This window comes from Triturus cristatus, chromosome 7 (genome assembly GCF_964204655.1).
Source record: "Triturus cristatus chromosome 7, aTriCri1.1, whole genome shotgun sequence".
Classification (NCBI taxonomy): domain Eukaryota; kingdom Metazoa; phylum Chordata; class Amphibia; order Caudata; family Salamandridae; genus Triturus; species Triturus cristatus.
The window spans coordinates 792,466,310-792,482,143 of record NC_140590.1 but is presented as its reverse complement, the minus strand read 5'-3'; the positions used below and the strand labels follow the sequence as shown (position 1 = coordinate 792,482,143).

General features: G+C 50.2%; 1 protein-coding gene across 4 annotated transcripts in view; it reads left to right on the top strand.

Moving 5' to 3' along the window:
* LARP1 (La ribonucleoprotein 1, translational regulator) overlaps positions 1 to 15,834 on the top strand; it is a 938,019-nt gene that overhangs the window by 694,014 nt on the left and 228,171 nt on the right. For all 4 annotated transcript variants that reach the window (XM_085617634.1, XM_085617633.1, XM_085617636.1 and 1 more), the window contains exon 13: positions 9,543 to 9,748. In XM_085617634.1, the coding sequence (XP_085473760.1) occupies positions 9,543 to 9,748 (206 nt within the window). The remainder of the gene's footprint in view (positions 1 to 9,542; positions 9,749 to 15,834) is intronic.

Sequence of the window (15,834 nt, the reverse complement as noted above, 5' to 3'; positions counted from 1 at the left end):
GTACTCAATTACACAGTGCAGGGGCTATGGACAACACAACAAAAGAAGATGCACATCAACCTTCTGGAACTGATGGCAATCTTCCTAGCCATGAAGACATTCAAAGTACACTTGTGCAACAAAGTCGTGTTGATCCGGACGGACATGACTGCCATGTACTACATACAGAAGCAGGGAGGAACACACTCTCCACAGTTGTCTCATCTGGCTCAGAGCATGTGGAAGTGGGCCATTCAGAGGAACATATTCCTCATGGCGGAACACCTCCCCGGCAAGGACAACCAGATGGCGGATCTACTCAGCAGACACAGCCACCAGATGCACGAGTGGGAGCTACACTCGTCAGTACTCCAACCATACTTCCAACAGTGGGGTCATCCAGAGATAGACCTATTCGCCACAAGAGAAAACGCAAAATGCCAAAGCTTTGCCGCCAGGTTCCCAAACCCACAGTCGCAGGGCAATGCAATATGGATGAACTGGTCCGGCAGATTTGCGTACGCTTTTCCCCCAGCACCATTAATACCGCTGGTGGCGCGCAAACTAAGGCAACACTCACTGACCCTTATCCTAGTTGCTCCAACGTGGGTACGCCAGCCGTGGTACACCACCTTTCTGGAACTTTCCGTGGTGCCTCATCAACGACTGCGGATAAAACCAGCACTTTTAACGCAGAACCATGGCGAAATTCAACACCCAGATCCCCAACAACTGAACCTGGCGATCTGGCTCCTGAGATCTTGGAATTTGGCTACCTAAACTTACCACCTGACTGTATGACTATCATCAAAGAAGCCAGGAGACCCACTACTATAGCCTGCTATGCGGCCAAATGGAAAAGGTTTGTCATTTACTGCAACAACAATAATATTAACCCACTGGACGCATCTATTCAAAACATCATATGCTACCTCTTACACCTATACCGCTGTAATCTGGCATACAACTCAATACGCATCCATTTGACCGCGATAGCAGCCTACCTCCAAAACAGGCAGCACCTCTCCTTATTCAAGGTACCTGCCATCAAAGCTTTCTTGGAGGGACTCAAACGGGTATTTCCCCCAAGACACCCACCAGCACCAGTGTGGAACCTCAACTTGGTCCTCACCAGACTGATGGGTCCGCCCTTTGAACCTCTCCATTCATGTGAGATTCAATTTCTCACCTGGAAAGTGGCTTTCCTAGTGGCCATCAAGTCCTTAAGGAGAGTTAGTGAACTCCAGGCACTAACCATTCAGGAGCCTCATGTACTATATTGACAGGACAAAGGATTTTAGAAAAACTAAACAACTCTTCGTTGACTTCTCTCCACAACACAAGGGCAACGCCATTTCCAAAGCAGGAATAGCCAGATGGATCGTTAAATGCATTCAGATTTGCTATCACAAAGCTAAACGCACATTAACGGTTCCCCCACGAGCCCACTCAACACGAAAGTTAGGGGCATCCATGGCTTTCCTAGGAAACATCCCTTTACACGAAATTTGTAGAGCAGCCACATGGTCCACTATACGTACATTTACCAAACACTACTGCGTAGATGTACACTCAAGACAGCAGGCAGCTGTAGGACAGGCTGTTCTCAAAACTCTTTTCCAGACTGCTGCAGCTGGCACAGGTAGCCGCCGCTAGGGGAGGTACTGCTATATATTCTATGCACAGATATGAATTCAGCAGCCCACATGCCTCGAACTGATTATGCTACTTACCAGTATGCATCTGTTCTTGGCATGTAGGGCTGCTGACATTCATATCGCCCACCCTCCTCCCCGGCGCCTGTCGCGGCTGCAGCACTCAGAATTTCTGTATAGCATGGTCATCACTTACTATATCTACTCCATCACTGCCACAATGGCGAAAAACAATCTAAGGATGGAGAGGATGCCCATGCGCACTGTGGTCCAGGGTAGGAGCCACCTATCTCGTGATACTTCGAAGACTCTTCCAGGACAACAATGTGCAATCATCCGGACCCAACACTAGGCGGCGATCTATGCACAGATATGAATGTCAGCAGCCCTACATGCCAAGAACAGATGCATACTGGTAAGTAGCATAATCAATACTAAATTTAGGGGCGTTACAGGTAGGTAAAGGGCAGGGACTAATGGGTCCCTGCCTTGGGGTGGGTACACCCCCTATTCTGCCACTCTCTTGTGCGAGGGGGACAGTGGCCTAGTCCTGATTGGGCAGGGCTCCCCATCTTCAAGATGGTGAGAGCCTGGAGATGTGCTTCACCTCGCCTCCCCCACCTGAGGGGTGGTGTCGGCAGAGGCTGGCACACCCCCTGTCCATCCTTGGGGTTTCCGGCCAGTCCTTCGCCAGAGTGGGGGTTTAGAACTGGTAGGGGCCAGTTGCTGAGTACAGCAAGTGGCCTGGAGAAGCTCACAAAGGCGGCATGCATTTGAAGTTTCCCCTGCCCATCCTGGGGAGGAGACCTATTATCTCGCCCAGGACGTGTATATTTGCAGGCCCAGGAGAGCGGATGGCTCTCTACCCAGGGGTCCAGCAACATGTCTGCTGTGTGGCAGCCTAGGCAGCCTCAGAAGAGACGTGGATTGTAGGTTTAGGTTTCAGGGGGCCTCTCTAAGATGCCCTCTGTTGTGCTTTGTACATTAAAACACACACTGGCATCAGTGTGGATTTAATGTGCTGAGCAGTTTGATACCAAACTTCTCAGTCTTCAGTGCTGCCATTATGGTGCTGTGGAGTTCGTGTTTGAGAAGCTCCCAGCACCATATACTCTTAGCTGGCACCACTGCACTTACAGGACCCATGAATGGACCTGGGTACTGTAGGGGCACAGGGCTCATGCACCTGTGCCCACACCACTGTAAATGTATGTGTCTTGTAAAGCGCACTGCTGCCCTGAGGCGTCGTGGCGCTGTAGACCGCTGGGGAACCCGTCCTGGCTATCCCTGTGAGATGGTCCCTCCTGGGTATCTCCAAGGTGAAACCAGGCATCCCCGGCGAATGTGGGGGGCCGTTGTGGAGATGAGGCAAGCTAATGCCCAGAGTTGCCGAGTGTGTTCCTGGTTAGAGTAGGTACCGAGGCGAGAATTATCGAGTCCGTTTTGACCGTGGTCCACAACCCTGCCGCGTCGGGAATTGAACCCTGGTCCCTGGCCGATTCTCTGCTTGCGGATCTGCCGCCTCTAACCAGTGAGCCACACCTCTCCATAGGGCACCCAGCTAGAGTGGTGGCTGATGTATGCCAGGGCAGTGTAGGTTGTGGGCATGGCATACAGGGATGTGTGCCATGTCGACTCTGTTTTGTCTTGTATCCAGACACTCAGCCTGCAAGAGCAGTGTGTTAGTGTTAGGGTACAAGGCCTCTAAGGGTGGCACAATGAGTGCTGCACCCCTTAGAGGCCTTCCCTGGTCACTAGGCCCTGGGTACCTAGGGTACCATTGTGAGAAAGTGGCTCTGTATATACTGTTCCCTAATGGGTACAGGGTGTACAGAGTCCACAGTCCCCCAGAGGCTGATAGAGGTCAAAGTTAGGTATGACCTTACTCTCAAAAGTGGTAGCTTGGTCGAGCAGTAAGGCAGTACCTGAGGACAGTGTAAAGCATTTATTGTACACACTCAGTCAGCAAATGGTTTCACACACTCAATAACTGAACTCTAGGCCAATGGTTTATATATATAAAATATATGCTTGTTTTATTTTTAGAACCACAAAGGGAATAAAAATATACTTTTCTCAGAATGAGAGATTGAATATAAATACTTTTGCAATAAGCAATGGATTTTTGTAAACAGTCACAGTTGGCTGCAATAGACAATCCTATTTCCTAAACATAACAATGCATTGAGCTCAATGGTAAATTCAGGTTATCTTGTAATGAATTACTTTTCAGATTACTTTTGAAATTCCAGGTCTGGCTCCTAGATCCAGCTCTGGGTCAGTACTCAGAATCAAGTGATGAAAGTCGACTTAATAACTGTAATGATTTTTAAATAATATTTAGCTATTTCAAAAGTTAGCACTTAGAAAATATTTATAAGAAAACATTCAATGGATCTCTATGGCAAGAAATTCAAATTGCAGGTAGAGTACTTTATCGTTACTTTAGTAATCCAGGACTGGGTACCTAGACCCAGGACTGGGGTCCTTATCAGAAACAGGTAAGTAATTTCGTTTGCAGAAATGGTACGATTTTAAAAGAATATTTCAATTTTGCAAAAATAGACACTTAGAAGAAATTTCACAGAAAAGCAGACAATGGTTTCCTATGGAAGAAAAATTAGTTAGAGGTAAGTACAGTTGTGGACACTTTTCAGAGTCAGGGCTGGGCACCAAGATCCAGCACTGAGAGCTCACCTAAGAGCAGGTGAGTAAATTCGTTTTTGTCACTTGGCTGATTTTTAGTGAATATTTGCAGTTTTGAAAAGTTCACACTTAGAAGATTTTTCAAGAAAAAGCCAGTCAATGTTACCCTATGAGGTAAATGAAGTTAGCGGTTTAAGGGTAAGTACCCGACTGGCAGAGTTGAAATTCCGGGCATAGACTCAGGGGTCCCCCAGTGTCAGGTAGGTACAGTTGGTTCACCCTCAGCGGTTTCAGGACGGCCGGGTGCAGAGAGAGTTAGGCCCAATGTTATCCTATGAGGGATAGGGGGGGCCTTGGTTGGTGGCTGCTGTCTGGCAAGCCACGCGGCTGTGGGAGCTGGGCTCCTGGTCACTTACTCAGGGCAAGTGGGGACGTAGGTTAGTGTAGAGAGTGCACTGCCAGGGCCACTCGGGCGGCTGGGTGCAGGGTGCTTTTGAGCCTTCGGGCGCTCAATGGAAGTCAATGGGAATGTTCCGGTTTGGAAAAAGGCTGCAAGCTCGGGGACGAGGATGCTTCAGATGCCACCACCCCTTCGAGAGGTAAGTTGGGTAGTTGTAGGTTAGGTGGGTACCCCGGGATTGGGCACAGGGGGCCGCAGGGTGCAGGGGTGCCTTTTGATGTCGGGAATCTTACCCTCTTGTTGATCGCGGTTGGGGTGGCACTCTGTTCTGAGGCTGCAGTCTTCTTCCGGAATGTCGAGGGGGGTCCTTGGGTGCCGGACTCGGGGTCACAGTCGCCGTGGGGTCGTCCTCAGGGTCTTTGTTCACTCCGGCACTGGCCAGGCTTGGCTGGTGCAGAGTGTGCTGGGTTCGCGGTTCCGGGCTGCTGCCAGGGGTTAGAGATAGGTTTCTGAGTAGAGCCTCTACTCATGGTTTCTGAGTAGAGCCTCTACTCATGGGAGTCCTAGGGGCTTTAGAGTTCAAAGGTAGCCAGGTCCTCCGGGGTTTTTGAGGTTGCTGGCCACAAGAGATGCCGCGCTGGAGCAGGAGCAGGTTCGAGGGTCGACAGGCCGGTAGGGCTGGGGCCAAAGCAGTTGGTGCCTTCCTCTTTTTAGCAGCTGCAGGGCACGTCTTTGTTCTTCTTGCTCTTCTTGTAGTTTCAAATCTGGGATCTGGGGAAGGAAGGTTCAGGGGGCCCCTAAATACTAGATTTAGGGGCGTTACAGGTAGGTGAAGGCCAGGGACCAATGGGTCCTTGTCCTGGGGTGGGTACACCCCTATCCTGCCTCTCTCCTGTGGGAGGGGGGCAGTAGCCTAATCCTGATAGGGTAGGGCCTCCCATCTTCAAGATGGCGAGAGCCCTGAGATGTGCTTCACCTCGCCTCCCCCACCTGAGGGGTGGGGTGGGCAGGCTGGCACATCCCCTGTCCTTGTATGGGGTTTCCGGCCAAGCTTCCTGCCAGAGTGGGGGGTTGCAGTGGCCTGGGGAAACTCCAACTGGCGGCATGCCTTTGAAGCTTCCCTTTGCTCATCCTGGGGGAGGAGATTTCTCACCTCACCCAGGATGTGCATTGTTGCAGGCCCGGGAGAGCAGGGGCTCTCCCACCCAGGGGTCCAGCAACGTGTCTGCTGTGTGGCAGCCTGGGCAGCCTCAGAGCAGACGTGGATTGTAGGTTAGCTGTAAGGGGGCATCTCTAAGATGCCCTCTGGGGTGCTTAGTACATTAAATCCCACACTGGCATCAGTGTGGGTTTAATGTGCTGAGAAGTTTGATACCAAACTTCCCAGTCTTCAGTGTTGCCATTATGGTGCTGTGGAGTTCGTGTTTGACGAGCTCTCAGCACCATGTACTTGTAAAAGGCAGCACTGTACTTACAGTGCCCAGGAATGGACCTGGGTACTGTAGGGGAACAGGGCTCCTGCTCCTGTGCCCACACCATAGGCATAAGGCACCCAGCCAGAGGGGTGGCTGACATATGCCTTGGCAGTGTAGGTGATGGGCATGGCACACAGAGATGTGTGCCATGTCGACTCTTTGTTTTGTCCTGCACCCAGACACTCAGCCTGCAAAGGCAGTGTGTGTGTGTGTAAGGGTACAGGACCTCTTAGGGTGGCACAATGAGTGCTGCAGCCCTTAGAGGCCTTCCCTGGTCACAAGGCCCTGGGTACCTAGGGTACCATTTACCAGGGGCTGACATGTGGCCAGGGTTTGCCAATTGGGAGTTTGTGTGTTTTAAGGAAGGAACATAGGCCCTGGGCACCTGATTGGCAGGAGCCCAGGGCACAACAAGGAAAAGTGCATCAGCTATTAGGCAAAAAAAAGGGGGGGTTACTGCAACAGAAACCCACTTTCTCACAACCATTTACCAGGGGCTGACATGTGGCCAGGGTTTGCCAATTTGGGTTAGGCTGTTAGGCAGTTTTTAGGGAAGGAACACAGGCCCTGGGCACCTGATTGGCAGGAGCCCAGGGCACAACAAGGAAAAGTGCATCAGCTATTAGGCAAAAAAGGGGGGGGGTTACTGCAACAGAAACCCACTTTCTTACACAGGGCTAAACCCTTTCAAAAACTAAACAACTGTTTGTAGCCTTCTCCCCACCTCATAAAGGTAACCTCATCTCCAAAGCTGGGATCGCGAGGTGGATAGTAAAATGCATTCAAACATGCTACCAAAAGGCTAAACGCACATTAACAATTCCCCCTAGAGCACATTCAACACGCAAACTAGAGGCTTCCATGGCATTCTTGGGGAACATTCCCTTAGATGACATATGTAAAGCAGCAACATGGTCCACACCACACATCTTCACCAAACACTATTGTGTTGACGTGCAGGCTAAGCAACAAGCTTCTGTTGGCCAGGCTGTTCTTAAAACACTGTCTCAAACCACTGCAACAGATACAGGTGACCACCGCTAGCGGAGACACTGCTGTACAGTCTATGCATAGTGTACAATCTGCAGCTCATATACCTCGAACGGAAAATGCTACTTACCAGTATGCATCTGTTCTTGACGTGTAGAGCTGCAGAGTTGTACACGCCCACCCGCCTCCCCGGAACCTGTATCTGTTCCAGTATTATCTTAATTAGATACATTCACATGGACATCTCTTACTTCTTACTGACTCCATCATTTCCCATCATGGCGAAAAACAATCTGAGGATGGAGTCGATGCCCATGCGCACTTTCGTCCAAGGGAGGAGTCCCCTATCTCGTGACTACAAAAGACTTTTCCAAGACAACAACTAAGTGCAAGCATCCGAGCCCAACACCAGGTGGCGATCTATGCATAGTGTACAACTCTGCAGCTCTACATGCCAAGAACAGATGCATACTGGTAAGTAGCGTTTTCCTTTCCTCCATAGGATAACACTGACTGTTTTTCTTGGAAAAGTTTTAAGTGTGGAGTTTGAAAACCTAAAGAAATTTTTTACAATTGTACTAACAAAAGCGATTTTACTTACCTGTTTACAGGAAATGTCCTAGTGTAGTATTCAGTTATATTGCGCTGTGTAAGAAAAGTAATCTCAAAAGTAACTTGCCTGTAATTTTACTGAAAATCCTATACAAAATATATGTACTATATTTAACAAGCATTGCATTTCTCAAATACTGCAAGTCAAAACAAAGTACATTTCTAATTACAATCCAAACTGTTTTACAATCTGTACATTTACTGCAAAGTACTTATCGCTTACCTGTGCCAGGCTTGCTTGGTTCTAGGAAATAAAATAACTAAAAGAATAGTTTTATACAAAAACAATTGGTCTGAAGTTGTCTGAGTGAATTCATTTTCTGACTTTGTGTGTACAGCAAATGCTCAACACTGTCCTCTGATAAAGCCTTACTGCTCGACCACACTACCACAAATAGTGAGGTGCTATCTAACTTTACCTCTGCCTACCTTTGGGGTTCCACTGTACTCTGTACACACTACCTCACTTTGGCTAGTATATACAGAGCCAGCTTCCTACAGGTTTCCTGCCTTTCCTCTGGAGAATTCAGAACATTAGATTTATGATTCCAGCATTCACCCTTTGTCCTAGATCCCAGTGAGATTGACTTTGAGGCTGCTGCATTACTAGACTGCTAAAGAATGCCAGATGGCAAATTTGGGCCCTGCAGTGGGATTGGACATCCCAGTGGGCACAGCACTGTCCAGTTAAGTGCAAATTTCATAGACTGCAAGAGACCTGCAGTGGTATTTGGTGGGTCAGTGGCAGACCCATCTCCTTACCAGACCCAGTACAGATAGTGTTGACTTATTCATCTCTTCTAGAAAGGAGAGGCGGGTTGATATCAGCGACATTTAATCTCTGGCTCGGCTCCCCATCAACCTACTAGATTTGGGGACCATCCACTTGCTGTTGAAAACTTTCGTGCCATCCATGAAAGGGAGGCTTTTACAGGTGCTCTCGAAGTGGCTGAATCACCAGGGGATTTTCTTCGTGTCACACCACCTGGGGGGAATCTTTAAAATGGCAGCTACACCTGTTGGTGGCCTGGTTTATCTATTGCCAGTGTGGAGAACCTTGGTTCGATCTTTTCGCTGCCGGCATGAGCACCCAATGTCCACATTTTTCCATCACTTCATATGTTCTCTGAGCACTACTGTCTGGACAGCCAGTAGAAAACACCATTTGTCCATTTGGTCTTGCAGTACTTTTTGGTCTGAGCCAGTTCACAGGCCCACTGCCTGGAAGATGCTGCTTTGTTATCTATTAAAACGTCAATAGATCTATGGTTGGAAGTATCCATCAAAAGAACAAGTTACTTATCTGCGGTAACGCTCTTTCTGGTCGATACTCAAGCTGCAGAATCCTCACCGATCCTCCCTGTTATGTGAACTGGACTATTTCTCCATTTAATAAGGTCACAAATTTAGAGATCTGTACAGTGGTCAAAGCCAGTCTGCTGTTTACTCTGCATCTGAGGTTGTGGGGTGCCTAAAAAGCAAATGATGTCAGTGTGCATGAGTGACGCTTATATGTCCCCTCACACTTATCATCCCAAGAGGAAAGATGGAGCCGCACTATGCCACCTGTGGGCACTAAAGGCCATTGCTGAAAAGTTAACCAAGGTAAGTAACATATTCTTTGGCCCCTGCTTTGTATCATGGTTGATTTTCCTCTTTGAGAGCCAAGGTAATTGTTCTGAAGTTGGAGGGATGTGGGTTGTCAGTGAGTTTAGGGATGGGGAGACAGAGGGTTTGTGTGACAAAGTATCTTTAATGTTATTCATTCCTTATTCCATTCAACAGTTCCGACTGATGCTTTGGCCAACAAACTCTTTGGGGCTCCAGAACCTTCCAGCATTGCCCGTTCTCTGCCAACAACTGTACCAGACTCACCAAACTATCGTAATGCACGGACTCCTCGAACGCCTCGCACACCTCGGTTGAAGGATCCCACGCTAACACCGAGGTTTTACCCTGTGGTGAAAGAAGGTCGGACTATTGACTCTAAAGTAAGAATAGCAATCTTCCTCATCTTTGCAAACATTTATTGGTCCTTGGTACCAGGGGATGACTTTCATTTATTTTGCCTGGGCTCCTTGGATTGCCTCTTTCTTTATTGCAGTTCTGGAAATGTACTTAGAAGTCCTTAGAATCTTCTTGCTGTGTTGTTTTCATTCTAATATGTCATTCTGTTAAATTTCAACCATTTAGTAGCATGGAGAGGCACCAAAAGAACAGTCAAACTCTTTGAAATAAGACCAGCCACTTGGTTTGCTGTGTTCGTCAAATGAGATGAGCATCCGATAGCTTATGTTCGAGGCATATGAGCTGCAGATTACACACTTGTGCATAGATCGCCATCAGGTGTTGTGCCCGGTTGTTTGCAGTTGTTTTTCCTCTTGGAAAGTCTTTGGAATTCACAAGGTTGGTGACTCCTCCTTTGGATCGTATTGCGCATGGGCTTCGGCTCCATCCTCAGATTGTTTTTTTCCGTCATCGGGCTCGGATGTGATCTTCGCACTCCGGTTCCGAACAGCTTCCAGTTCGACGATCAACGCGCAATCCTCACCCCAACTCGCGGAATTGTGTTCGATCGCGATCTCCCCACTCGACACGCCTCTCATCGGCAAAAACCTTCGATTTCCGGTTGTCGACGACGGCCTTCGGGCCTACCCAAGCTCCGGTCCTGGCTAATGGAAAGGACTCCCTTCAAGAAGTGCCCTCGATGTGGGTCCAAGTTCCCCCACACCGATCTCCACGAAGTATGCAATCTCTGCCTCTCCCCTGAACACGAGGCTCGAGATTTTCCAGCGTGTAAGTCCTTTCGGTCCAAGAAAACCATTCGAGACCGAAGGGCTAGAAGAACCATGGCACACTCGTCGACGACTATTCCGGACGACAGCTTCGGGGAAGGCGTCGACGCTCCAGAAGAACACCACACCGACGAGGGACTCGTCAGCGCCTCCGAATCCGACGATTCAGATGTGGAGAACATCACTCCGGCACAGAGGGTCGTGAGTACTAATCTACCACCCTCGCCGGCACCGAAAAAGGCTTCGGTCACGCCTTCGCCTCTGCGCCTAAGCAAGACCAAAGACATTGCTTCCCACACCGCACTTTCGGGCCCGGTAAAGAAGCTGATTAAGCCTTCCAGCGGCTCGGGCTCGAGCCAGCCCACTGTCGGTGCCGATAAACACTCTTCGACACAGAAAAAGAAAATGGCCTCCGCTTCGACACTGAGCCCTGCACCGAAACACTCTGTGTCGAGAACCAGCTCCTCTGTGCCGGCACCATCTTCAGCACCGACAAAAGCACACAAGGCCACCGGCACCAACACTTCGAAGCCGAAATCCACCTCGGCGCCGACCAAACAATCAGACTTTTCCAAGCATAGTTCCAAACAACGAACCAGCACGGATAAAGCCAAAAAACCAACGGACCCGATGCCTTCGGCGCCGACGGACCAACCAACATCACCACAACTTTTTACACCGGATCCATTACAAAAAACACTAACCAAGGATCCTAAAACCGGACATTTGATGCTCTCCATCAAAAAGAGACAGCTGGATAAACCTGCTCCACCTCCAAAGAGGAAGGACTCTGCTACCTCTCCTTTCAGAATACCTTCCCCACCTCCACCCCCTCCTCCACCGTCTCCGCCCCCACCTCATCATTCCCCAACACCCACTCCGGATGATGATGATCAGGGGGATCCATATGATGACATAGGAGACGTGCCCCAAGATTTACCTACAGGGGACCCCAGACCCACAGGCTCCCCAGACCCATGGGACGATTATAATATCCCTAACGTCCCACAGGATGATCTCTACCCTTCCAGACCTTCCCCACCAGAAGACTCACTGGGGTTCAACCATCTACTACAAAGGGCGGCACACTTATCACAGGGTAGATCTCCATACAGACCCCGTGGAGGAGGATTTCCTCCTTGATACGTTTGACACCACACATAGGACTACCTCCATATTGCCTATGCTCAAGGGAGTTATTAAACATGCGCCAGAGGTCTTTAAAGACCCAGTCAGAGCCAGGGTCATTAACCCGCGCATTGAAAAGAAATATAAATCCGCCCCTACAGATCCCTCCTTCATCAGAGGGCCAGCACTACTAGATTCTCTGGTAGTGTCCACAGCACGTAGAAGGGTCAAATCCCAAGCGTCAGGCGAAGCACCACCACCTGACAAAGAGTCTAAACTCTTGAACGCATCAGGCAAGCGTACTGCATCCCAAGCTGCCAACATATGGCGTATCGCTAATACACAAGCGCTACTAGCCAGGTATGACAGGGCCCATTATGACGAATTAGAAGCCATAATGCAACATCTCCCTGATAAATACAAACCTAGGGCCAACAAGCTAATTCAGGAGGGCAAAAACCATTACTAATACCTCCATACGTTGTGCCCTAGATGCAGCAGACGCAGCCTCCAGGGCCATCAATACTAGTGTCCTCCTCCGTCGCCATACCTGGCTAAGGGTCTCAGGTTTTAAACCGGATGTACAGGCCTCCTTCCTCAACCATCCCTTTGACCAGGAACATCCGTTTGGCCCAAAAGTTGATGAGGCCCTAGAAAAGATGAAAAAAGACACGGACACGGCAAAATCCATGGGAGCTTTACAATCACACCCTCCCAGGCGCTCCTTTCGCCGCTCTTCCTTTCGGAGCACATCCAGAGACTACTCCTCCGACACCGCTTACACCCCATATAAGGCCCCTACCCAGTCCACCTTTACAAGGGGCTACCAACGAGGCGGCAACAGGGGCAACAATAACAAAGGCAGAGGCAAAACAAACACCGCCCTCTCTGCCACCGCACCTACCCAATGACTTCCCTCCACTCCCCCCCCCCCCCCCCCCCCCCCCCCCCCCCCCCAGACCATCCCACTCCGGTCGGGGGCAGACTCCAAAATTTCCTCCCTGTCTGGGCCACCATCATCTCGGACAAATGGGTAACACAAATAATTCGGTCAGGCTACTGCCTAGAACTAATATCTACCCCCCAAACATTCCACCCAGACAACGCCCAATGTCACAAGAACATCTAACACTACTAAAGCAGGAGGTAATCTCCCTCCCACAGAAAAGGGCGATAGAACACGTTCCTACCAACCAACGAAATATGGGGGTCTACTCCCTATATTTTCTCATAACAAAAAGGGACGAGACTCTGCGGCCCATCCTAGACCTCAGGCCCCTAAACAAATACATACTACACTCAGACTATTTTCACATGGTAACGCTTCAGCAGGTACTTCCACTGCTTTCCCAAAACGACTTCCTGACCACTTTAGAGCTCAAAGATGCCTATTTCCACATTCCTGTTCAGAACGCTCACAGGAAGTTCCTCAGATTTGTAGTGGACGGCCAACTCTACCAATTCAAAGTACTCCCATTTGGAGTCACCACAGCACCACGAGTATTCACCAAGTACCTAGCAGTAGTGGCAGCACACCTGCGGAGACAATACATCCATGTCTTCCCATACCTAGACTGGCTAATAAAAGCCAGTTCATACAACCAGTGTACAACACACGCATGCCACTATCCAGCTACTTCACTAACTGGGCTTCACAGTAAACCACGCAAAGTCCCATCTACAACCATCCCACAGAAAACTATACCTCGGTGTGAGAAAGTGCCCTCTTTCTTGCATGGTATGCCCCCACTTTTTGCTAAAATGCTGAATGTACTTTGAGTGTACCCTGGACTCCTGCCAATCAGGTGCCCAGGGCCTATGTTCCTTCCTTAAACACACAAACTCCCAATTGGCAAACCCTGGCCACATGTCAGCCCCTAGTAAATGGTACCCTAGGTACCCAGGGCCTTGTGACCAGGGAAGACCCCTAAGGGCTGCAGCACTCATTGTGCCACCCTTAGGGGCCCTGTACTCTTAAACACACACACTGCCTTTGCAGGCTGAGTGTCTGGGTGCAGGACAAAATGAAGTCGACATGGCACACATCCCTGTGTGCCATGCCCAACACCCACACTGCCAAGACATATGTCAGTCACCCCTCTGGCTGGGTGCCTTATGCCCATGATGTGGGCACAGGAGCAGGAGCCCTGTGCCCCTACAGTACCCAGGTCCATTCCCGGGCACTGTAAGTGCAGTGCTGCCATTTAAGAGTACATGGTGCTGAGAGCTCGTCAAACACGAGCTCCACAGCACCATAATGGCAACACTAAAGACTGGGGAGTTTGGTATCAATCTTCTCAGCACATTAAACCCACACTGATGCCAGTGTGAGATTTAATGTACCAAGCACCCCAGAGGGCATCTTAGAGATGCCCTCCTACAACTAACTTACAATCCACGTCTGCTCTGAGGCTGCCCAGGCTGCCACACAGCAGACACGTTGCTGGACCCCTGGGTGGGAGAGCCCCTGCTCTCCCGGGCCTGCAACAATGCACATCCTGGGTGAGGTGATAGATCTCCTCCCCCAGGATGAGCAAAGGGAAGCTTCAAAGGCCTGCCGCCTCTAGGAGTTTCCCCAGGCCACTGCAACCCCCCACTCTGGCGGGAAGCTTGGCCGGAAACCCCATACAAGGACAGGGGATGTGCCAGCCTGCCAACCCCACCCCTCAGGTGGGGGAGGCGAGGTGAAGCACATCTCCGGGCTCTCGCCATCTTGAAGATGGGAGGCCCTACCCTATCAGGATTAGGCTACTGCCCCCCTCCCACAGGAGAGGGGCAGGATAGGGGGTGTACCCACCCCAGGACAAGGACCCATTGGTCCCTGGCCTTCACCTACCTGTAACACCCCTAAATCTAGTATTTAGGGACACCCTGAACCTTCCTTCCCCAGATTCCGAAACTACAAGAAGAGCGAGAAGAAAAGAAAACCTGCCCTGCAGCTGCAAAAGAGAGGGAGACACCAACTGCTTTGGCCCCAGCCCTACCGGCCTGTCGACCTCGGACTTGCTCCTCCTCCAAACCCGGCATCTCTTGTGGCCAGCAACCTCAGAAACCCCGGAGGACCTGGCTACCTTTGAACTTTGATCCCCTGGGACTCCCACGAGTAGAGGCTCTACTCAGAACCTACCTTTCACCCCTGGCAGCAGCCCGGAACCGCGATCCCAGCCCACTCTGCACCCGCCAAGCCTGGCCGGTGCCGGAGTGAACTAAACCCACGAGGACGACCCCACGGCGACTGTGACCCCGAGTCCGGCACCCAAGGACCCCCCTCGACTATCCTGAAGAAGCTTACAGCCTCAGAACAGAGTGCCACCCCAACCGCGATCAACAAGAGGGTAAGATTTCCGACATCAAAAGGCACCCCTGCACCCGGCGCCCCATGGCCCTCTGTGCCCAATCCCGGGGTACCTACCTATCCTCCAACTACCCAACTTACCCCTCGAAGTGGTGGTGGCACCTGAAGAGTCCTCGTCCCCGAGCCTGCAGTCTTTTTCCAAACCGGAGATTTCCCATAGAAATCAATTGAGCGCCCGACGGCTCAAAAGCACCCTGCAGCCAGCCGCCCGAGTGGCCCTGGCAGTGAAAACTCTACTCTAACCTACTTCCCCACTTGCCCTGAGTAAGTAACCAGGAGCCCAGCTCCCACAGCCGCGTGGCTTGCCCGACAGCAGCCACCAACCCAGGCCCCCCTATCCCTCATAGGATAACATTGGGCCTAACTCTCTCTGCACCCGGCCGTCCTGAAACCGCTGAGGGTGAACTGACTGTACCTACCTGACACTGGGGGACCCCTGAGTCTTTGCCCAGAACTTCAACTCTGCCAGTCGAGTACTTACCCTTAAACCACTAACTTCATTTTTCTCATAGGGTAACATTGACTGGCTTCTTCTTAGAAATTCTTCTAAGTGTGAACTTTTCAAAACTCAAAATAATCACCAAAAATCAGCCGAGTACCAAAAACGAATTTACTCACCTGCTCTTAGGTGAACTCCCAGTGCTGGATCTGGGTGCCCAGCACTGACTCTGAAAAGTACCCACAACTATACTTACCTTTAACTCATTTTTCTTCCATAGGAAACCATTGACTGCTTTTCTGTGAAATTTCTTCTAAGTGTTGATTTCTGCAATTTCTAAATATTCCTCAAAAATCGTAT